The sequence below is a fragment of the Thalassophryne amazonica genome, chromosome 10 (genome assembly GCF_902500255.1).
Source record: "Thalassophryne amazonica chromosome 10, fThaAma1.1, whole genome shotgun sequence".
Lineage (NCBI taxonomy): Eukaryota > Metazoa > Chordata > Actinopteri > Batrachoidiformes > Batrachoididae > Thalassophryne > Thalassophryne amazonica.
The window spans coordinates 27,019,307-27,043,279 of NC_047112.1; the positions used below are offsets into that span (position 1 = coordinate 27,019,307).

The following is a 23,973-nucleotide window of genomic DNA, read 5'->3' on the forward strand; positions in this document are numbered from 1 at the left end:
TCTAAGTCTATAGCAGCATAACTAAGGGATGGTTCAGGGTCACCTGATCCAGTCCTAATTATAAGCTTTAGCAAAAGGAAAGTTTTAAGCTTAATCTTAAAAGTAGAGAGGGTGTCTGTCTCCCTAATCCGATTGGGAGCTGGTTCCAGAGGAGAGGAGCCTGAAAGCTGAAGGCTCTGCCTCCCATTCTACTCTTACAAACCCTAGGAACCACAAGTAAGCCTGCAGTCTGAGAGCGAAGCGCTCTATTGGGGTGATATGGTACTAAGAGGTCCCTAAGATAAGATGGGACCTGATTATTCAAAACCTTATAAGTAAGAAGAAGAATTTTAAATTCTATTCTAGAATTAACAGGAAGCCAATATTGGTGAAATATGGTCTCTCCTTCTAGTCCCTGTCAGTACTCTAGCTGCAGCATTTTGAATTAACTGAAGGCTTTTCAGGGAACTTTTAGGACAACCTGATAATAATGAATGACAATAGTCCAGCCTAGAAGAAATAAATGCATGAATTAGCTTTTCAGCATCAGTCTGAGACAAGACTTTTCTAATTTTAGAGATATTGCGCAAATGCAAAAAAGCAGTCCTACATATTTGCTTAATATGCGCATTGAAGGAGATATCCTGATCAAAAATGACTCCAAGATTTCTCACAGTATTACTAGAGGTCAGGGTAATGCCATCCAGAGTAAGGATCTGGTTAGACACCATGTTTCTAAGATTTGTGGGACCAAGTACAATAACTTCAGTTTTATCTGAATTTAAAAGCAGGAAATTAGAGGTCATCCATGTCTTTGTCTGTAAGACATTCCTGCAGTTTAACTAATTGGTGTGTGTCCTCTGGCTTCATGGATAGATAAAGCTGGGTATCATCTGCGTAACAATGAAAATTTAAGCAATGCTTTCTAATAATACTGCCTAAGGGAAGCATGTATAAAGTGAATAAAATCAGTCCTAGCACAGACCCTTGTGGAACTCCATAATTAACCTTAGTCTGTGAAGAAGACTCCCCATTTACATGAACAAATTGTAATCTATTAGATAAATATGATTCAAACCACTGCAGCGCAGTGCCTTTAATACCTATGGCATGCTCTAATCTCTGTAATAAAATTTTATGGTCAACAGTATCAAAAGCTGCACTGAGGTCTAACAGGACGAGCACAGAGATGAGTCCACTGTCTGAGGCCATAAGAAGATCATTTGTAACCTTCACTAATGCTGTTTCTGTACTATGATGAATTCTGAAACCTGACTGAAACTCATCAAATAGACCATTCCTCTGCAGATGATCAGTTAGCTGTTTTACAACTACCCTTTGAAGAATCTTTGAGAGAAAAGGAAGGTTGGAGATTGGCCTATAATTAGCTAAGATAGCTGGGTCAAGTGATGGCTTTTTAAGTAATGGTTTAATTACTGCCACCTTAAAAGCCTGTGGTATATAGCCAACTAATAAAGATAAATTGATCATATTTAAGATCGAAGCATTAATTAATGGTAGGGCTTCCTTGAGCAGCCTGGTAGGAATGGGGTCTAATAGACATGTTGATGGTTTGGAGGAAGTGACTAATGAAAGTAACTCAGACAGAACAATCGGAGAGAAAGAGTATAACCAAATGCCAGCATTACTGAAAGCAGCCGAACATAAAGATATGTCTTTGGGATGGTTATGAATAATTTTTTCTCTAATAGTTAAAATTTTATTTGCAAAGAAAGTCATGAAGTCATTACTAGTTAAAGGTATACTCGGCTCAGTAGAGCTCTGACTCTGTCAGCCTGGCTACAGTGCTGAAAAGAAACCTGGGGTTGTTCTTATTTTCTTCAATTAGTGATGAATAGTAAGATGTCCTAGCTTTACGGAGGGCTTTTTTTATAGAGCAACAGACTCTTTTTCCAGGCTAAATGAAGATCTTCTAAATTAGTGAGACGCCATTTCCTCTCCAGCTTACGGGTTATCTGCTTTAAGCTGCAAGTTTGTGGGTTATACCACGGAGTCAGGCACTTCTGATTTAAGGCTCTCTTTTTTTAGAGGAGCTACAGCATCCAAAGTTGTGCTCAGTGAGGATGTAAAGCTATTGACGAGATAATCTATCTCACTCACAGAGTTTAGGTAGCTACTCTGCACTGTGTTGGTATATGGCATTGAAGAACATAAAGAAGGAATCATATCCTTAAACCTAGTTACAGCGCTTTCAGAAAGACTTCTACTGTATCCATCCATCCATCCATCCATCCATCCATCCATTTTCTTCATGAAACTTATTCCCCACTGCTGGGTAGTCCATTAAAGTAAATGTAAATGTTATTAAGAAATAATCAGACAAAAAGGCGTTTTCAGGGAATACTGTTAAAGCTTCAATTTCTATGCCATATGTCAGAACAAGATCTAAAGTGTGGCTAAAGTGGTGGATGGGCTCATTTACATTTTGAGCGAAGCGAACTGAGTCTAATAATAGATTAAATGCAGTGTTGAGGCTGTCATTCTCAGCATCTATGTGGATGTTAAAATCACTCACTATAATTATCTTATCTGAGCTAAGCACTAAGTCAGACAAAAGGTCTGAAAAATCACAAAGAAACTCACAGTAACAACCAGGTGGACGATAGATAATAACAAATAAAACTGGTTTTTGAGACTTCCAATTTGGATGGACAAGACTAAGAGTCAAGCTTTCAAATGAATTAAAGCTCTGTCTGGGTCTTTGATTAATTAATAAGCTGGAGTGGAAGATTTCTACTAATCCTCCTCCTCGACCCGTGCTTCGAGCATTCTGACAGTTAGTGTGACTCGGGGGTGTTGACTCATTTAAACTAACATATTCATCCTGCTGTAACCAGGTTTCTGTAAGGCAGAATAAATCAATATGTTGATCAATTATTATATCATTTACTAACAGGGACTTAGAAGAGAGAGACCTAATGTTTAATAGACCACATTTAACTGTTTTAGTCCGTGGTACAGTTGAAGGTGCTATATTATTTTTTCTTTTTGAATTTTTATGCTTAAATAGATTTTTACTGGTTATTGGTGGTCTGGGAGCAGGCATCATCTCTACGGGGATGTGGTATTGGGGGGATGGCAGGGGGAGAGAAGCTGCAGAGAGGTGTGTAAGACTACAACTCTGCTTCCTGGTCCCAACCCTGGATAGTCACGATTTGGAGGGTTTAATAAAATTGGCCAGATTTCTAGAGATGAGAGCTGCTCCATCCAAAGTGGGATGGATGCCGTCTCTCCTAACAAGACCAGGTTTTCCCCAGAAGCTTTGCCAATTATCTATGAAGCCCACCTCATTTTTTGGACACCACTCAGACAGCCAGCAATTCAAGGAGAACATGCGGCTAAACATGTCACTCCCGCTCCGATTGGGGAGGGGCCCAGAGAAAACTACAGAGTCCGACATTGTTTTTGCAAAGTTACACACCGACTCAATATTAATTTTAGTGACCTCCGATTGGCGTAACCAGGTGTCATTACTGCCGACGTGAATTACAATCTCACCAAATTTACGCTTAGCCTTAGCCAGCAGTTTCAAATTTCCTTCAATGTTGCCTGCTCTGGCCCCCAGAAGACAATTGACTATGGTTGCTGGTGTCGCTAACTTCACATTTCTCAAAACAGAGTCGCCAATAACCAGAGTTTGTTCCTCGGCGGGTGTGTCGCCGAGTGGGGAAAAACGGTAGAAATGTGAACGGGTTGGTGGTGTACAGGGGGCTTCTGTGTAGAACTACTCTTCTTCCTCGCAGTCACCCAGCCGGCCTGCTTTCTCGGCTGCTCGGGATCTGCTGGGGGACAGCTAACGGTGGCTAAGCTACCTTGGTCCGCACCAACTACAGGGGCCTGGCTAGCTGTAGGATTTTCCAAGGTGCGGAGCCGAGTCTCCAGTTCGCCCAGCCTGGCCTCCAAAGCTACGAACAAGCTCCACTTATTACAAGTACCGTTACTGCTAAAGGAGGCCGAGGAATAACTAAACATTTCACACCCAGCGCAGAAAAGTGCGGGAGAGACAAGAGAAGCCGCCATGCTAAACCGGCTAAGAGCTAATAGCTGCGCTAAGCTAGCGGATTCCTAAAAACACACAAAGTGAAGAATGTGAAAATAATTTAGAGGTGATTCAGCCGAGAGAGTGCTTTAGTTAAGGCACGTGAAGATTACACTGTGAAATAAATCTTTATCTAGATCAATCTAACTACGCAGACTAAACAGCTAACAGATACAGCAAAACACCGCTGTGCTCCGGAACAGGAAGTGATACAATACCGCAGTGAGAGCCAACCACCAGTAGATGTCACCAGTGAAGACCAATCAACAGCCATGGTAATAATAAAAAGTACACTACAAGAATGCACAGAAATCTCTGATTAAAGCGCTGCTAATACAGGGTGAGCACAAAAACATTCTTTGATTTCAAGTATCTATAATATCCAAACATATTGGAATATGTTTATAAATATGGTGACCGCAGATACATTAACTCAGAAACGTTCTCTTCTCACATGAAGAATTTCTGTGTTTCTCTCGATTATGCCAGATATGCTGCAGAGAGTCTGTGCCGAACTAGATTATCACATCGAGGTTTGCCGAGTAACAGGCAGGGAGTATATCGAGTGTTAAATGTCTGTGATGCCAACTTATACCACATGAAACTTTATGAGATCATGCAACTATAGCCACCAATGTGTAACAGTGTGCACCCTACCCCTTACTTGGCAAAGATTATGTACACACACATACATATGTGTGCCTATATATATATATATATATATATATATATATATATATATATATACACACACACACACGAGGTCTGTGAGAAAAGTAACAGACCTTTTCTGTCTGTCCGCACGTCTTTCATTACAAAATCTCCTTTAAACAGTGGAATTTCCGGATAAACTGCTGATCCCGACCTCTTCTGAAAGTTCTCTGTTCTTTCACGACATCCTGGGTCAACAGAGGCTTAAATGTGGAGGTTTTCAGTTCGAAACAGGCTGACGACGGCGCCTCGGAGCGCTGCGCGACGTCCCGTTCCATGGGAAGTCCTTAAAGCGACAGTAACACTCCATAATCTTTCATCAGCCGTTAAAATTTTCACCGAAAACCAGCTGAATTTCTCGAATGGTGTCCACTTCGATGTGCCTCACAGGTTCTGAAAAAATTTTGATAAAGCAAAGCGCCAGTCTCTCAGCAAGTTGTTAGACAAAGGAATTCCGACGGGAGGGGTGGACCACTCCTCACTCAAAGCCTGCCCACAGGCGAAGGACGTAACTGACAGGCGTGAAAAAACTCTCGCATGCCCACGAGGGTTCAAACTTGTCTGATGTAGTCGCACGTGATTCAAATCCATATAGTTTTTGAAAAAAATAAAAAGGTACATTACTTTTCTCACAGACCTCGTATATATATATATATATGTGTGTGTGTGTGTGTGTGTGTGTGTGTGTGTGTGTGTGTGTGTGTGTACGAGGTCTGTTAGAAAACTATCCGACCTTTTTATTTTTTGCAAAAACCATATGGATTTGAATCACGTGTGATTGCATCAGCCAAGCTTGAACCTTTGTGCGCATGTGTGAGTTTTTTCACGCCTGTCGGTTGCGTCATTCGCCTGTGAGCAGTGGTCCAGCTCCCTCGTCGGATTTTTATTGCGAGTAAAATGTCTGAACAATTTGGAGCTTTGCTGCATCAAATTTTTCCAGAAACTGTGAGAGACAGCCAGGTGGACATCATTCGGAAAATTCAGATGGCTTTCAGGGATGATTTTATGGGGATCACACAGATTAAGGAGTGTTACAGCCGGTTTAAAGACCGCCCACAGCGGCTGAGAGCGCACCGCACTCCGAGCGGCGATCGGCAGGCTGAAACGACCAGATCATTTGCAAATTGAAGGCTGTGTTGATCCGGGACATCGTGTGACTACCACAGAAATAGCAGAAGACGTGGACATCAGCACTTTTTCGGCACATTCCACTGTTACAGGAGTTTTTGTCATGGAAAGAGGAGCGGAGGAATGCGCCACAGAGCCGTGAATGGCGCGGACAAAGCACCTCCGTGTTGGTCTCACAGGACGGCTTTCAGACGGCTTTCGGCGGCTTTTCAGTCGTGTGACCATCCGAGAAATTGTGGATGAGCTGGACATGCCAGAACATGTCCTGTGAGGCTTCAACACGGTGTTGCTTTGCGCCATGCAGCTCCGTCCCGACGCGCGAATTCCTCCGCTCCTCTTTCCATGACAAAAACTCCTGTAACAGTGGAATGTGCTGTTAATTTCCAAACTGAACTCTGTGTTGATCCGGGATGTCATCTGACTACTAGAGAAATTGCAGAAGACGTGGACATCAGCACTTTTTCGGCACATTGAGACAGACGTGCGGAGGAATTCGCGCGTCGGGACGGAGCCGCATGGCGCAAAGCAACACCGTGATGAAGCCTCACAGGACATGTTCTGGCATGTCCAGCTCATCCACAATTTCTCGGTTAGTCACACGATTGAAAGGCCACCGAAAGCCATCTGAAAGCCGTCCTGTGAGACCAACACGGAGGTGCTTTTGTCCCGCGCCATTCGCGGCTCTGTGGCGCATTCCTCCGCTCCTCTTTCCATGACAAAAACTCCTGTAACAGTGGAATGTGCCGAAAAGTGCTGATGTCCACGTCTTCTGCCATTTCTGTGGTAGTCACACGATGTCCCGGATCAACAAAGCCTTCACTTTGGAAATGATCTGGTCGTTTCAGCCTGTCGATCGCCGCTCGGAGTGCGGCGTGCTCTCAGCCGCTGTGGGCGGTCTTTAAACTGGCTGTAACACTCCTTAATCTGTGTGATCCCCATAAAATCGTCCCTGAAAGCCATCTGAATTTTCCGAATGGTGTCCACCTGGCTGTCTCTCTGTTTCTGGAAAAATTTGATGCAGCAAAGCTCCAAATCATTCAGACATTTTACTTGCAATAAAAATCCGACGAGGGGGCTGAACCACTGCTCACAGGCGAATGACGCAACCGACAGGCATGAAAAAACTCACACATGCGCACGAAGGTTCAAGCTTGGCTGATGCAATCACACGTGATTCAAATCCATATGGTTTTTGCAAAAAATAAAAAGGTCAGATAGTTTTCTAACAGACCTCGTATGTATATATACATACACACATAAATAAAACTGCAAATTATGAATCGGGAGGTTCAGTTTTCCTCACCTGTATATCTCAGAATCAACCCCCCATGACCCTTAATTGGAGTAAGCTGGTATAGAAAGTGAATGGATGGTTGTCCTTGACATTTAAATTTATAAATTTGCCATATTTTGGAAATACGACCTTTTCAAGGATACGATTTGAGTGCTTAAACAAACCTAAGCTAATGTAATAATAACATTGGCTTATCTGAGTGTGCTGTTAATTGGTTTTCTAACTATTTATCAGCTAGAACACAATGTGTCCAATTTGCTGGCTGTTCCTCTTCCTTCATCCCAGTGTTGAAAGGTGTACCTCAGGGCTCCATACTAGGACCTCTGCACTTCACCATATATTTAAATAATCTGTGTGACAACTTATCAAAGGCTTCTTTCTATTTTTATGTAGATGAGTTATAACTCTTAACCTCTTTAACTCTTAACCTAATTTATGCTTTTCTCACATAGCAGTTAAACAAGTTCTCAACTGCTCCGGGGTCAATATTGACGTGGTCACGTCTTATAAGTATTTAGGAATCATACTCGATCAGAACTTGTCATTCCAGTTGCTTTTTGAAAATCTTGTCTCAAAGTTCAAACTTACAGGTTTCTTCTTCTGAAAGAAATCCTCTTTTTATTCCTGAAGGCAAGGGATCTCGGCAGCATTTCTTCCTTTGTTGGTCTATGGTGACCTGTTTCTTATGAAAGCATCTTATCAGTGTCTAAAGAAGTTGGATATGTGTATCATTGTATGCAACACAAAATGTTGCCTTGGAAGTGTTGCTCAATTTGCCTCCATGGTTTCTCTCCTTGGTTGGATGGCTTCATACCTGTGTTGTTCGGAAGCTAAATCCGCATGACTCCGTTCACACGATATTGTTCAAATATTGGTCCCTAGAGTCAGAACTGAATTTGGCAAAAAAAAAAAAAAAAAAAAAAAAAATTTTTAGCTACACTACTTCCTCCTCCTGGAATAATTTACAGAAGGAGCTGAGATGGTCAGAGTTGATCACAATGGGGGAATTTAAATCAATTTTAAAGAATCAAGGAAAAAAAAAATACACTCTTGGTCAGTGTAAATGTTTCTTTTAATCACTTTTTATCACAGCCTTTTTATTATCTTGATGTTGTATAAGAACTGGTTATTTGTGTTTTTATTTTTTATGGTCAGTGATGGTGTTTGTTTATATTATGTTTGTTAGAATTATTGTTATACTGCTTCCTTGGCCAGATCTCTCCTGTAAAAGACGCAGTGCTCAGCTGACATGTAACGTCTTCTGCCTCTGACCATTCAGTCTAGTCTTCTCTTTGAGTTGGTAGTAGTGAATAGCTGTATCTGTGTATGGGCAGTGTGCAAGTCTCCACAGACATACCTGCCTCCACAGCACCACCGTCATTGGTTCGGTCCTACGGCAGCACAAATCCAGTGAACATTTTAATGTTCAAATTAGTGTGTGGGGATTTGGTTTGAAAAAATAACCAAGTTTGTTTATCAAGACGGATACTTTAAGCTTGCAAATATGAAAAAAATATGGGTTTACAGTGACCTATACCAAGATGAACTAAATATAAAAGAATATCACCTCCATGAACATCACATCAAATGTTTTCTTAGAGACTTTGCTCAATTTGCCTCCATGTTTCTGTTGAAACCATGTATTGTTCAATTCAGCCATCACAAGATAACGCTGTACCAACTAATACTCTTTTAAAGGGGGTATTGGGGGGCATTCTGTGTCCTATTTCTGAGTGTTACACAAGTTTATCTGTTCTCCCACTTGTTTCATAGAAAGTCGATGTGACCAGTAAAGCTGTAGCAGAAGTCATCTCCAAAACTTCAGAGTACCTTCAGCCCAACCCAGGTAAGAACTCAACACATTATCAAGCATGTACTGAAATTATAGGAATTTTTCTGAGTGAAATCTGTCCTCTTCATTCACTGTCATTCCCTTACTTCGCCAGCCTCGAGAGCCAAGCTGTCCATGTTGAACACCATGTCAAAGATCCGTGGTCAGGTGAAAAATCCAGGCTACCCTCAGGCTGAGGGACTGCTAGGGGAGTGTATGTCCAAGTATGGGCGAGAACTGGGAGAAGACACAAACTTTGGTATGGTGTTATGTGCAGTATGTGTGCTTTTGTTATTAGACTGCAGTTTTGGGTGGAGGTATAAAGTTGTGCTCATCTGTCACAGAGTTCTTACTTGGAAATCTCACAGGTGGACTGCAGTGTAGTCTACATTAAGAGTTTTAGACTGTTCCTGTTTCCAGTATTATTTATGTGGACTATTGTCTGCATGGTTAAGGTGGAGCTCTTGTAGATGTGGGAGAGGCTATGAAGAGATTGGCAGAGGTCAAAGACTATCTTGATATTGATGTCAAACAGAACTTCATTGACCCATTGCAAGGACTCTGTGATAAGGACCTCAGAGAAATACAGGTACCTGACACAATGACCTTTTGTTACATGGCACTTAAATGTTAAAACCCATTCCTGCCATAATAAGTTTTGCTTTCATCCCTCACCCAAGTCAATAATTTTGACATGTTTACTTTGTCCATACATCACTTTAAGCCAGTGGTGCCCAAAGTATTCCAGAAAGGAACAAGAGGGTGCAGGTTTTCTTTGCAACCACTGCCTCCACCAGGTAATTTCACTGATTAACATCACTTTGAGCAGATGGGACAAGTTCATCAGTGAAATCACCTGCTTGGCCCTTTCTGGAATACTTTTTAAGCAAATACAAAATAAATCCAGAGGTTTTAGGATGTCTTCAGGACAGTGTTCTTACCTTATCTCTTGCTCATTGGATTGTTAGCAGGACTCCACTTAAAGCTTAGAACAAGCTTTGTTGTAAGATTCAACATCATAGTGAATAAATCATAGCGTTTTGGGTCTGTGTTTTGTAAAATAGTTCAATTTATTCCTTTGTGGATATACGTACTGTGTGCTTTTCTAGTTTTAACTTACTGATGAGTAAAGAATTGAACAAATTCCTATATTAATAAAGCTGGTGCTTCTAATTCAACAGCACCACCTAAAAAAGCTAGAAGGCCGACGCCTGGATTATGACTACAAGAAAAAGCGACAAGGCAAGATCTCAGATGAAGAGGTTCGACAGGCCCTGGAGAAGTTTCATGAATCAAAGGAGGTGGCAGAAACCAGCATGTACAACCTGCTGGAGACTGATGTAAGGTTCAGTTTGGTACCATTTCCTGCTTGGTTTTGGTGTGAAACATTTTAATCATATAACCAGAGATTTAGGATCTACTGTTATTCAACTTTAAACTTTTATGTGTATGTGTAGAAGATGCCTTTAACTATACTTGAAAAAATTTTTTTCAACAACATAAACAGTGGGCCATGTATATAATGGGCTGACTTAATTTGACATCAGCTTAGATAGTTTACACATAAGTACTTTTATACATTGCCTGATTGATGCTTATCCAGTATCTTGCAATGTGATATGAATGAGAACAGACAAAGCCACATGTTCTAGAATGGGAGTTTTGGCCTCTCATCTCTGCACATGTCCATGTCGCTGTCTTTCACACACCTCTTCACAAAATTGCAGACTGTAATTGCTAACCAAGCTGTGGCTTTAGTGTCATTTGTCACTCTCGTCCTTATCTTGACTATATTAATTGTAATTGAAGTTCCACAGAAAAAATTCAGACCTTGCATATTGCAATTGATTATTTTTAATTCTGCATGATCTCTCACATTTTACAGGTGCATCCATGTCCTTTGAGGACACAGGTGTATTTATTTCAGTGTTCACCAACATAGTATTCAAATGTGAAAGGTTATGACAAAAACAAAAATCTTAGCAGAAAGACATGTTTAACATTGAGAGCTGTAATCGGAATATATCCTGTATTTCAGTTCTGCATGGAACTGCTGCTGGTTAACACACTCCCATGGGGTAAACACAGTCTCCAAACATTACAACTTCAAATTGAATGCAACACACCCTATTGAAGCAGCAATTTTCGAACTGAAGGTAAACATATAAGTGGATGGCTGCACTGACCTGTACTGTAGTTACAGTTCAATTTCAGATTGATTTATTTCATTTATACAGCGCCAAATCACAACAAAGCTGCCTCAAGGTGCTTCACATGTGTAAGGTCTAACCTTACCAACCCCTAGAGCAAGCACACAGGTAACAGTGGTAAGGAAAAACTCCCTGTGATGATGTTGAGGAAGAAACCTCAAGCAGACCAGACTCGGAGGGTTGACCCACTGCTTAGGCAATTTTAACAGTTGCAGAGTTTTTACCACCTGCAGAAACAGGAAACAGAAAAACCAGAGTAGCATCAAAAACAAAGTGCATGATTGAGATGAGCATGCAGTCATTGGTGGCACAGGCAGGGGCTCATACTGCACCCTGTGGTGCAGGGCCAGTGTCCATCAATGGCATCCGTGGGCCGCAGCACAAGCTGTCCTCATGGTAGAGTATATTACGAAAGCTGACTGCAGTGTGGTGCGTCAACTTCAGCCATGGCATCTCGTGGTCAGTCCAGCAACCTTTGGTTTACACCTGCCAGCCTTGCACAATGTCATCAGTGCCTTGGATAGAGAGAAAAAGAGCAGAAGCAGTCGGCCAGAAAACTGCACCTAAAGTATGAGTTCACCAGCAGTAAATCGAAAGGGAATCAGAGAGAATAGACAGACTAGACAAAACAGTTTGTTAAAGGGATGTGAAGTGTCCCTGATTAACCTTCTTGCCCTTGACAAGCTGTGCTGTGTTGCCAGTTCACCCATGGAGTGTGCTGTTAATTGGTTTTCTAACTACTTATCAGTCGGGCCCTAATAATTTTCTCTACTGCCCTGAAGTCCGAACTTACAGAGACCAGAAGCCATTGAAGAGATGCCAGGATCGGTGTAATGTGGTTGAACTTTCTGCTTTTTGTCAAAACTCTGGCAGCAGCATTTTGATCCAGTTGGAGAGCCCTAATGCTGAACTATGGTAAACCAGAGCATAGAACATTGCAGTAGTCCAGTCTAGAAGAGACAAATAAATGGATCAGTCTCTGCATCACCCATAGACAGGTGGAACAAATCTTAGCTATGTTATGCAAGTGGAAGAAAGCAGTCCTTGTATTATCTCTAATGTGGAGGTTAAAGGACAGTGTAAGATCAGTAATCACCCCAAGGTTTCTCACTTTGTCAGTGTGATGTATGACATTTGACCATGGGTTAAGCGTTAACTGGTCAAATTTATGTTGTTTTGTTGGACCAAGGACCATCATTTCGGTCTTATCCAAGTTCAAAAGTAAGAAATTTCCGGACATACAGCTTTTCACTGATGCAAGGCAATCCTCTAAAGACTTTATGTGTATGAGATTGTCAGCAATTCTCAGCATGTACCACTGAACCAGCATAACAATGAAAAGTAATCCCAGTATGCCAAAGATGAACCCCGTATTTCATGTCATCAAGGTCAGAGGTAGTGTTGTTATACAAAACACAGTGCAAACATCTGATTAGGTAAAATGTCAACCATGCAAGGAGATTCCCAGTAATCCCAAAATGATTCTCTAGTGTATCAAGTAGAATACAATGATCAACCGTATCAAACGCAGCGCTAAGATCTAACAGCACCAGTCTGAATCCATTGCAAGCAGAAGATCACTGACCACTTTAGTGAGAGCTGTCTCTGTTGAATCTGTTCTAAATGCAGACTGCAGTGGCTCAAAGAGATCATTCTCATTAAGGTGGTCTACGAGCTCCTGTTAAATGACTTTTTCAAGAATTTTAGAACAAAATGATAGGTTTGATATCGGCCTATAATTTTTCAATGCACTAGGGTCAAAATTAGATTTCTTAAGTAATGGTGTAGTTACTGCAGATTTGAAACATTTAGGAACATATCCCTGGGTTAGTGACAGATTAATAATTTCCAACAAAGTAAGCCCAAGAATGGGCTTCAGGTCCTTAAACAGTTTTGTTGGTATAGGGTCAAAAAGACAGGTTGTGCTTTTGGCAGAAGTTACAAGTTTCATCAGCACACCCAGTGAGATAATCAAATTCTGTACAACCCCAGTTCAAATGAAGTTGAGACTTTGTGTAAAATGTAAATAAAAACAGAATACAAATCCTCTTCAACCTATATTGAATTGAATACACCACAAAGACAAGATATTTAATGTTCAAACTGATAAACTTTGTTTTTGTGCAAATATTTGCTCATTTTGAAATGGATGCCTGCAACATGTTTCAAAAAACCTGGGACAGTGGTATGTTTAACACTGTGTTACATCACCTTTCCTTCCAACAACACTCAATAAGTGTTTGGGAACTGAGGACACTCATGATTGGGTATAAAAGGAGCATCCCCAAAAGTCTTAGCCGTTCACAAGCAAAGATGGGGCGAGGATCACCACTTTGTGAACAACTGCATGAAAAATAGTCCAACAGTTTAAGAACAATGTTTCGCAACATTGAATTGCAAGGAATTTAGGGATTCCATCATCTACAGTCCATAATACAATCAGAAGATTCAGAGAATCTGGAGAACTTTCTACACTAAGTGGCAAGGCCGAAAACTAACATTGAATGCCTGTGACCTTCGATCCTAAGGGATCGAAGGTCACTGCATTAAAAACCGACATCATTGTGTAAAGGATCTTAGCGCGTGGGCTCAGGAACACTTCAGAAAACCATTGTCAGTTGACACAGTTCGTTGCTACATCTACAAGTGCAAGTTAAAACTCTATCATGCAAAGCAAAAGCCATACATCAACAACATCCAGAAATGCAGCTGCCGTCTCTGGGCCCGAGCTCATTTGAAATGGACAGACACAAAGTGGAAAAGTGTGCTGTGGTCTGATGAGTCCACATTTCAAATTGTATTTGGAAATCATGGATGTCCTGTCCTCCGGATAAAAGAGGAAAAAGACCATCCAGATTGTTACCAGCGCAAAGTTCAAAAGCCAGCATCTGTGATGGTATGGGGGTGTGTTAGTGCCCATAACATGGGCAACTTACACATCTGTGATGGCACCATCAATGCTGAAAGGTACATCCAGGTTTTGGAGCAACACATGCTGCCATCCAAGGAACATCTCTTTCAGGGACGCCCCTGCTTATTTCAGCAAGACAATGCCAAGCCACATTCTGCACGTGTTACAACAGCGTGGCTTCGTAGTAAAGAGTGCAGGTACTAGACTGGCCTGCCTGCAGTCCAGACCTGTCGCCCATTGAAAATGTGTGGCGCATTATGAAGTGCAAAATACGACAATGGAGACTCCGGACTGTTGAACAGCTGAAGTCGTACATCAAGCAAGAATGGGAAAGAATTCCACCTACAAAGCTTCAACAATGAGTGTCCTCAGTTATCAAACACTTGAGTGTTGTTAGAAGGAAAGGTGATGTAACACAGTGGTCAACATACCACTGCCCCAGCTTTTTTGAATCGTGTTGCAGGCATCCATTTCAGAATGAGCAAATACTTGCACAAAAACCATAAAGTTTATCAGTTTGAACATTAAATATCTTGTCTTTGTGGTGTATTCAATTGAATACGAGGTCTATTAGAAAAGTATCTGACCTTATTATTTTTTTCAAAAAAAGATATGGATTTGAATCACGTGTGATTACATCAGACATGCTTGAACCCTCGTGGGCATGCAAGAGTTTTTTCACACCTATCGGTTATGTCATTCGCCTGTGGGCAGTCTTTGAGTGAGGAGTCACCCACCCTCTCGTCGATTTTTTCATTGTTTAGGAATGGCTCAGAGACTGCTGCTTTGTTTGATCAAATTTTTTTCAAAACTGTAAGGCACAACTGAGTGGACACCATTCGATAAATTCAGCTGGTTTTCGGTAAAAATTTTAACGGCTGATGAGAGATTTTGGTCTGGTAGTGTCGCTGTAAGGACGGCCCACGGTGCCTGACGGCGATCTGCGCTTCGAGGCGGCAGCGTCTCGCCGTTTCAAGTTGAAAACCTCCAAATTTCAGGCTCTGTTGAACCAGGAAGTCGTCAGAGAACAGAGAACTTTTAGAAGAAGTCGGCATGAGGAGTTTATTCGGACATTCCATTGTTAACGGACATTTTGTAACGAAAGAACGTGCGGGCACAGTCGCATGTCGGGCCGGACCCGACCGCGGGGAGTCGCGACAGGAAAAACATCTCCGTTGGAAACCTTAACAGACAAGTTGGAACATGCCCAAGCTGTTAAACAATTTCTCAGTTACTCACTTGTTGAAAGCCATCAAAAGCCGCCTGAATTTTACAAATGGTTTTCAACACGGAGGTGTTTTTCCTGTCGCGGCGAATTTGCGCGCACGTCTTTCATTTAAAAAATGTCCTTAAACAGTGGAATGTCCACATAAAGTCCTCATGCCGGCCTCTTCTGAATCTTCTCTGTTCTCTCACGACGTCCTGGGTGAATTAAGCCTTAAATTAGGATGTTTTCAGGTCGAAACAGGCCGACGACGGCGCCTGGAAGCGCTGTGCGACGTCCCGCTCCGTGGGAAGTCCTTACACCGACAGAAACACCCCATAATCTCTCATCAGCCGTTAAACTTTTCACCGAAAACCAGCTTAATTTCTCGAATAGTGTCCACTCGGATATTCCTCACAGGTCCAGAAAAAATGTTGATAAAGCAACGCGCACCGTCTCGAGAAGCGTGTGAAACAAAGGAATTCAGCCGAGAGGGCGGGACCACATCTCACTCGAGGCCTGCCCACAGGGAAATGACGTCACCGACGCGTGAAAAAACTCACGCATGCGCACGAGGGTTCAAGCATGATTGGTGTAATCGCACGTCATTCAAATCCATATAGTTAAAAAAAAATAATAAAAGTGTCGGTTTCTTATCTATTAGACCTCGTATAGGTTGAAAAGGATTTGCAAATCATTGTATTCTGTTTTATTTACATTTTACACAATGTCCCAACTTCATTGGAATTGGGGTTGTAAATCGATCTGATGTATCAGGTAAGGCACCTACCTCAATAACAAGGTGTAGTAGTTGGACTGAGGCATGCTGGGATACATTTAGTCTCCTGTTCGCTTCTCGTAGTAATCTAAGAAATCGTGGGCTGTAAAGGGAGAGCAACTTACAGGTGGTTGTCCATGACTGTGTTGCCACCATGTCAAACAGGAACTTTGAATTGTTTATTTTTGTTAATGAAATCAGAGTACTAGGCCTGTTTTATAGCCAATAGTGTATGCTTATAGCTTAGAATAGCATTGTGCCACACGAGGTGGAATACGAGCTATGCCATTTTTGTTATGCTTGAAGCCACGTAAGTAATCACTGAACTAAAGCAAGTGTATTTTGGGGGGCGTGGTTTTAATGTAGGTGGAGCAGTCATGTTCAGTGTGGTCCTGTGTGCTGAGTTTAAGCTTTTCAGTGTTCATCCTTGACCTAAAATACTTGACAAAATGGCGACTGTCAGCTCTCCCCAGTTTTTGTGTGATCGAAGCCATACACATGTACATAGAGGCTACTGGTCTGTTACAATACAGATGCTTAACATGCACTCAACATTAACAAGGTGATGATGATTGTGGTGTGTGTGCGTGTAGATAGAGCAGGTGAGTCAGCTCTCGTCTCTGGTGGAGTCCCAGCTGCAGTACCACAGACAGGCTGTGCAGGTGCTGGAGGAGCTTTCTGACAAACTCAGAGACAGGTACGTGGTGCCAACATGACATCGTACTGAGCAGCTTCTGAGGGCTGTTCAGCTGAGGTTCTGACTCAGTCATGATGACTTCATTCACTGTGGAGGCTCTGCAGTGTAACACTAACACCATTGATGTCTTTGCATAGGATGAATGAAGCCCAGTCTCGACCTAGACGTGAATACACACCCAAACCTGTGCCTATCTTTGACTTTGGAGACAACAACCATTCAAATGGTGGCTTCATGTCTTCAATTGCTCCTCCACCTTCACGCAACTCTGGTAAGAAACCCAAGATCTCAGTTTCTTATTGTTGATGAAAATTTTTCAAAGTATGCACCGTTTAAATATTAACACAAGTGAGATAAATGTAAATAACATTCTGCTTTGATATGGAAATGGTTATGTAAGGCTTCCTCTCCACTTGATAGCAGACAGTGTGTTGTGCTTTTGTATTTTGTATTCATAAGAAGTCAGTTGCTATTGTTTTTTTTGTTTTTTTTACCGATCCACACGCAGTGGGAGGTGTGTGTTCATTGGCTCCCATATCACAGCAACAAAGCTTCCATCTGTACAAGAGTGCGCTCAGCCAAAGTAATGTGGCAGCATTAAGTACCCTCCTCAGTGTACAGCAAAACCAGGATAACTCAATCCCTGTAAGAAATAAATACTGCAAAGCAGGAAACTGTGAAACGTTTTCAATATAGCTCTTATCTTATATGAACTGTGGCAGAAGTCCAGAGAACCAGGTCCAGAGTTGCCCTTTCACACAACAGGAGATTGTCTGTGGCAAAATACATACTCACTGACTGGAAAAACCGCTCTGTTTTGTCAAGGGGTGGAGCCTGAGTAGATTACATTAGGTAGAATTTTGTTAATCCCTTGGGAAGACTCCCTCTGGGAAATTGAGGTTCCAGCAGCAGTGTATAGCAGCACACAGGGTAAGAAGCACACAGAGCATCAAAGGTGAAAGTAAAAAAAAAAAAAAATTGCAAATATAAATCTAAATACCAGACATACTGATCACTACTGTGTTTCGAGTAGGAGGCAGAATATAATACAAAATGTGCACTGTGGAAATCGCTTTTGCGGTAGCTTGCGTTTGTGTGATGCTTTGAACAGAAATGTTCTTGAAACTCATATCTCCAGTTAGATATTTTCATTTGCGCTTCTTGTAAATGTATAAGTTCTGTGTGATGGGGTTTGTGTTGCTGCTGTGTCATTTAGCCGTCCTTTCTCCAGCTGACGTTGTTACTCTTTTCCTGTGTTGACATCAGAACCATCGTTTCACTCGGCCAGATTGTTCTGTCGGAAACCCAGAATGTGTGAGTCACATTGTGTGGGCTGTTGTTCATTGCAGTTTTTGTGGTATGAAACAGCGCTGTGTGAAGTAGGAGGCTGAGATGGTTTGCTCTATAATGCTTAAGTAGTTCTGCAGCAGGTATGTGGTGCTTTAAATCTGCGTCCGGTCCTGCTCATCCTTTCACCTGACTTCCTCAAAGTTCTTCATGACTGTAAACATGGACTCAGCCTGAAGTCCTTTTACAACTTGATGTTGAATAACAGGTCCTAAAGTAGTGTGGGTCCTGTGAATTTGAAGAGCATTTCACATCTTTTCAAACAACTTTTTAATACCCCTGCCCTTTTAATAACCTTGAAGTCATTTGCCTTATTAGATTATTATCTGAACCAAGTTTGTAGTAACTTTCTGTCGGTTTTCAGAGCACTGCACCGTGGATTTCCTGTTGATAAACAACTGCCTGCTTGTAGATGACAAGATGTTCTGTTAAATGACTTTAGATCTTAATACAGTCTGGTATTTAAAATGTGTGAATTTTGATTTGACTCTGCTTTTCTCAAACAAACCTACACACTGTGTGCTGAGTGACGATAGTACTGAACACTTTAAAGCATTTATTTTGAAACAGTTGATCTTATACAAATAATGAATATTTGAGTTCATTGGTATGAATATTTCATGAGGTGAAAGCTGGAACATACCATTCAGTGACTATGTTTACATGCCGTTAATATTCGGGTTAGGGTCAATATTCCGGTTTCTGAATCATTAGGAATAACCCATTTACATGCTTAAGCAGACAGAGTTACTTCTGTATACATGGTCATTGGTATCATTTGGAATATCCCCATCTAAACAGCGACGCACGTCTTCTACCGGTGCTTGATTTGGTCTGGTGTTTGTGCAAATCCTGCTTCGTGTAAAACCCCTCACTACACACTTTATACACTTTTCTCAAACAGGCATTAACATTTTCTTAGTTTTCTCTCCTGTGTAAACACTCTCTTTTTTCTTCTGGGTGAGAAGCTTATAAACAGACACACGCAGAACACAATGCGAGTGCTCTCCCTTTGCTCACTGCCTCCGGGGGTACGGATGCGGGACCCGCAAAGAATCCAAGTCATGGCCACAGAGCTCTGCGGCTGTGGTATACTGAGACGCTGCGGCGCTGTGGATTTTTTCCGTAAGAAATCTATCCTTGCGGGCTGCCTCCACATCAAAACAGTGAGCGTAGTCTCTGGACCTGTTGCCAGAGCTGTCGCAGCTCGGCACGGCAGAGAGGGGGCGGCGTGAGGGGCCTGCTGCGGCGTTTACCGAGCCTGCAGACTCAATAAGCGCATCGGAGGCAGAGCAGTCGTGGTGATGCTGACCGGTGCCGCGACCGGCCCACCTGATAAGGATGCAGAACACAATGCGCTGTTTATCTCTGCTTCTGTGGTGTCCGGTGGGTTGCGCACGCCGCATACAAGTAGTTGCCGTACTCAAAAGACCAAGATTCCTTGCGGATAGGACATGCGCAGAACACAAAATAATGTTCCTTTCTATGGGGATATCCCGATGCATATTAATATAACCTGATATTCGGGTTAGAAAAGGAGTAACCCAGGGGTCTTATTCGGGTTTTTAAAACCAGAATATGAGCATATTCGGGTTTTTGCGGGTGTTTATATGGCCGTGCGCAACCGGGTTATTGCTAATATTCCGGTTATGAAAGGGTTATTGGCCTCATGTAAACTTAGTCAGTGAGGCGATGAAATATTTGTACCATTGAAAGAAAGTAGACATTCATTATTTGTTTTATACAACCCCTGGCAAAAATTATGGAATCACCGGCCTCGGAGGATGTTCATTAAGTTGTTTAATTTTGTTGAAAAAAAGCAGATCAAAGACATGACACACAACTAAAGTCATTTCAAATGGCAACTTTCTGGCTTTAAGAAACACTATAAGAAGTCAGGAAAAAAAATTGTGGCAGTCAGTAACGGTTACTTTTTTAGACCAAGCAGAGGGGAAAAAAATATGGAATCACTCAATTCTGAGGAAAAAATTATGGAATCATGAAAAACAAAAGAACGCTCTAACACATCACTAGTATTACTAGTATCACTAGTAATTATTGCCAGGGGTTGTATAACGGCTAAAATAGATCCTTGTCGTTTGATATTATATTCATTTATAAACAACAGAAAAGGGACTTAAATTTTGGTGTGTCACTGCACCGACTTTATGTACTTCCAAAAAAGAAAGGAAAAAAAAAAGACTGTACTTCCTCAGTGCAGTGAAAAAAAAATCCCACCAGAAAATACTCTAGCTTTAAATTCTAACTTCCTCCTAACAGCTCTTCATGCCTCCAGACGGCTTACAGCGCAGTGGATTTGTTTTGTGTGTGTGTGTGTGTGTGTGTGTGTGTGTGTGTGTGTGTGTGTGTGTGTGTGTGTGTGTGTGTGTGTGTGTGTGTGTGTGTGTGTGTGTGTGTGTGTGTGTGTGTGTGTGTGTGTGTGTGTGTGTGTGTGTGTGTGTGTGTGAGAGAGAAGAATTAGCACCATCAATTAGCTCCTTCAAATCGTCGTCCGTCAGCAAAACAAACTCCGCATGTTTAGCTAAATGCTGCTCGCAGTATTGGGCGGGGTACGCAGTGTGCAGGTACCAAATGTATGGAACCCAATTTGCACACAAAATGGAATTAAACTGCACTTTAAATGCAACGCAACACAAACGGGATGACTAATCCATGTCACGTGACATACAAAGCACCAATCAAATGACAAGGATCCACTCAGCCGTTATATAAAAAGCCCTAGTTACCATGGCATATTGACTCCGGAACAATGTTTCAGAACCATGGTTAACAAATAGTTGTGATCAATACAATAAGAACTTCATTCATTCGGCTATTTGAAATGTTTAAAATCAACACTAGTTTTGAATTGTGACATAATGTGTGGATATCAGGTTTTAATGATTGACATTCTTCAGCTGACTGTAACTCAGTCAGTAGATGGTTTTGTCCACTAACCAGGCAATTGGTGAGTTCAAAATCAGAGTTCCTTAGTATCAAACTTATGGGTACATCCCCTCCAAATACATACTGTACTTACACCAATGAGATAGAAATGTATAAGAAGACAGTTGTTTATTTTAACAGAGCCACTATTTAACATTTGTTCCGTTTACTTTTAAAAAATGCAAAGAAAATGTTTTGACAAAAGCTTTATTTATTACAAAATGTTAGCATTGTTTTTCTGCGCTTGTGGGTTTATACAGTGAGGCGTAAAACACTGAGCGATTACCCAAAGCTTTCCCTTTCTCCAGCCTGTCCAGCAGTCCATGTGGTAAATTTGGCATAATGAGAAAATTGTTTGGCGACACAAAAAAGCTCACTTTGTCTGTGTGTGCAGTTCTATTCTCTGATCTCTGTGAGCTCAGACAAACTGTGAATAGTTGGGGAGAAAGGGAAGACGAATCCCGAGCTTCACATTTTAGTGTTGGCCTCCTACTTTGTTGAAATAGATTCTGTTCCACTAACACACATTAATCCTGTCTGGACTTGAGTTGAGCTGGCATGTTTAAGGTGTGCAGTGTGACACGTTAACAGCAAAAGCCACCCTGACAAATAATTGCTGTCTGACAGATTCCAGAGCGGTTGATTTATAAGCTGACTTTGCTCCTTCTCTCACCCTGTCCTCTTCTTTTGTTTGTTTTCTTTCCTCACCTCCATCCAGCTCCAGAGCAGCCGTGCTGTAAGGCATTATACGATTTTGAGCCAGAGAACGAAGGCGAGTTGGGCTTCCACGAGGGCGATATCATCACCTTGACCAATCAGATTGACGAGAACTGGTACGAAGGAATGCTGAACGGCCATTCGGGGTTCTTTCCTCTCAACTACGTTGAGGTCATCGTTCCGTTGCCGCACTAATATACAGTACAAGATCTGACAGGAGAGAAGACAGGAGGTAAAATTAGGAGTAAGGGAGTAAAGTGAAGCCAAGGGATGTTTAACAGAATATTCATTTTTGACTCAAACGTGAGCATTCTTTATCAACCAAAGATATGGTGAAGATGCTCAGGTTTTTTGTTTTTTCCCAAAAACAGCGTTGTTCTACTCAAAGACAAAATAATCGAGACTAAAATGGACACAAAACATTGTTACCTGTAATATGGGTTTTTAACATGTATTATTAGCGTTGTTGTCCTTGAACTAGAAATAACTGATAAAGCCGAACCTGTCTTTAAGTCAGGTGGTTTTTAATGACTGAGTCACATTTGACACTTGGGTCACTTACTGACTGACTGTTTTCAAATGCTGCAGAAGCCAACTTCAAATTATTATAAAATACTCTGCTTACAGACTGAACACTATTTCAAAACCGATACCTTTGTGCCTCTCAAGGTCTGGGATGTGTCAGCGCTTATTGCCACCTGGTGGCATGACTGAGTTACTTCAGCTGACTTAAAATTTAACTACGTGAAAATAAATTTAGTTGTCTTTAAATAAATAAATGCTGCATTTTTACTGTTAATGAGTTGTGAGCCAGCCTTAGCCTCAGGCTTGTGACTTACACTTTTGTTCATGTATTTGGCCTCCGTCTTTTTTTTATAAGCAGCTGCTTTGGTGCAGTAATACAGCTCAAGAATTTAACAGGATCCAGTGAGCTTTTAATATCATTTCAGTATTTGATTGGAGTTGATTTCCAATTGATGCAGCTGTTTTAAAGTGAACACCTGCTTACTGAATGTGTGAGAAAATGCTGTAGCTCTGTGGTCCTTACATGAGATTTTCTTGACAATTACAGACAGACAGACCCAAAGTCAGCTGCAGATGTTGCACCATTTCTCACTTACGCAAGTGCACAGTCTTAGACCTAGAAAAACAGGATGATTCTTCATTTTGTCAGCTAGTCTGTTCAATAGAGGAAACAGAGCCAAAAAGTACTTACAGAATGCAGCAGCCTGGCGCACCAGTGTGCCATTTTAGACCTTTTGTTTTTGTTTTTTTGTTAACTCGTTGTATATTGTAGCCATATTTCTATTTGTGTCCATGTGTCTTAAATGTGTGAAGCCTTTTTTTTTTCTCCCACTGTTAGTCTTGTTTAGGCGCTTGTTAACTCCACACAGAGCACAAAACGCTGCTGGCAGCTACCCGCTCCGTCTTAACTGTTGCCACTGCTGCTGTCCTGAAGTCTCTGATAATGTGAAAGCCACCTGTGCTGTGCACTTATCCTCAACTTTGACCCCATGATTCTCATCATTCACAGTGATTCTGATCTGGCTTTATTGATGGCACTGACTGGTCTTACTCTTTTTTTTTTTTTTTTTGCTGAACTGTTTCTAAGAGCGGTTGCTGTGTTCAGTCACAGCTCTTACCTGCAGACTGAGTCAAGTCTAGTAAACGTTGTATGATGGGTAAGTCAGAGGTTTTCTTCAAGCCGTTAATCTTGACCCAGAAATCAGTGTGTCTGATTTTAAATCTTGGGGGGGAAATTAAATTTAAATCATGAGTTCTAAATCTGCCAAGTTGCAGTGTGCAGGATTTAGTGTCATCTAGTGGTGAGGTTGCAGAATATATGTATTTTGCTGTCTCCTTTCTCAAATTTTTCTTTTAGCCCGCTTCAGTGAACTATGGGATACACAAAATATATGGTGGCCATCCCAGGGTGGTAGCTGTAGCTGGGCATGGGGTCATTGAAGAATTACACAGGGGTCAAAATTTAAACATCCTCCAATCACATTGAAAAGTATAAACCTACTATATTAAGTTTCTAATCATGATTCCAAAAAGCGTATACTTTGGCTGACTGAATGTTACGGGGTCAAAACAGCAAAAAATGGTGCCTGGTAAATTTCAAATTGTACATGGGTCAAAAGTTGAAGTTGCTCCACT

At 41.5% G+C, this 23,973-nt stretch overlaps 1 protein-coding gene and 1 long non-coding RNA gene across 2 annotated transcripts in view; one reads left to right on the top strand and one right to left on the bottom strand.

Annotated features, from left to right (window-relative positions):
- Positions 1-22,024, top strand: part of sh3gl1b (SH3-domain GRB2-like 1b) — a 37,646-nt gene extending 15,622 nt beyond the window's left edge. Inside the window, exons 3-9 of the mRNA XM_034179617.1 lie at positions 8,946-9,018; positions 9,119-9,262; positions 9,459-9,592; positions 10,185-10,343; positions 16,700-16,803; positions 16,941-17,074; positions 21,815-22,024. Of these exons, the coding sequence (XP_034035508.1) occupies positions 8,946-9,018; positions 9,119-9,262; positions 9,459-9,592; positions 10,185-10,343; positions 16,700-16,803; positions 16,941-17,074; positions 21,815-22,008 (942 nt within the window). The 3' untranslated portion in view covers positions 22,009-22,024. The remainder of the gene's footprint in view (positions 1-8,945; positions 9,019-9,118; positions 9,263-9,458; positions 9,593-10,184; positions 10,344-16,699; positions 16,804-16,940; positions 17,075-21,814) is intronic.
- Positions 3,327-23,019, bottom strand: LOC117518485. The gene is made up of 3 exons (XR_004562999.1): positions 22,884-23,019; positions 11,186-11,189; positions 3,327-3,338 (listed from the first exon to the last, which is right to left on the bottom strand). It is a non-coding gene; the product is annotated as an uncharacterized LOC117518485 (long non-coding RNA).
- Between the last annotated feature and the right edge of the window lie 954 nt (positions 23,020-23,973).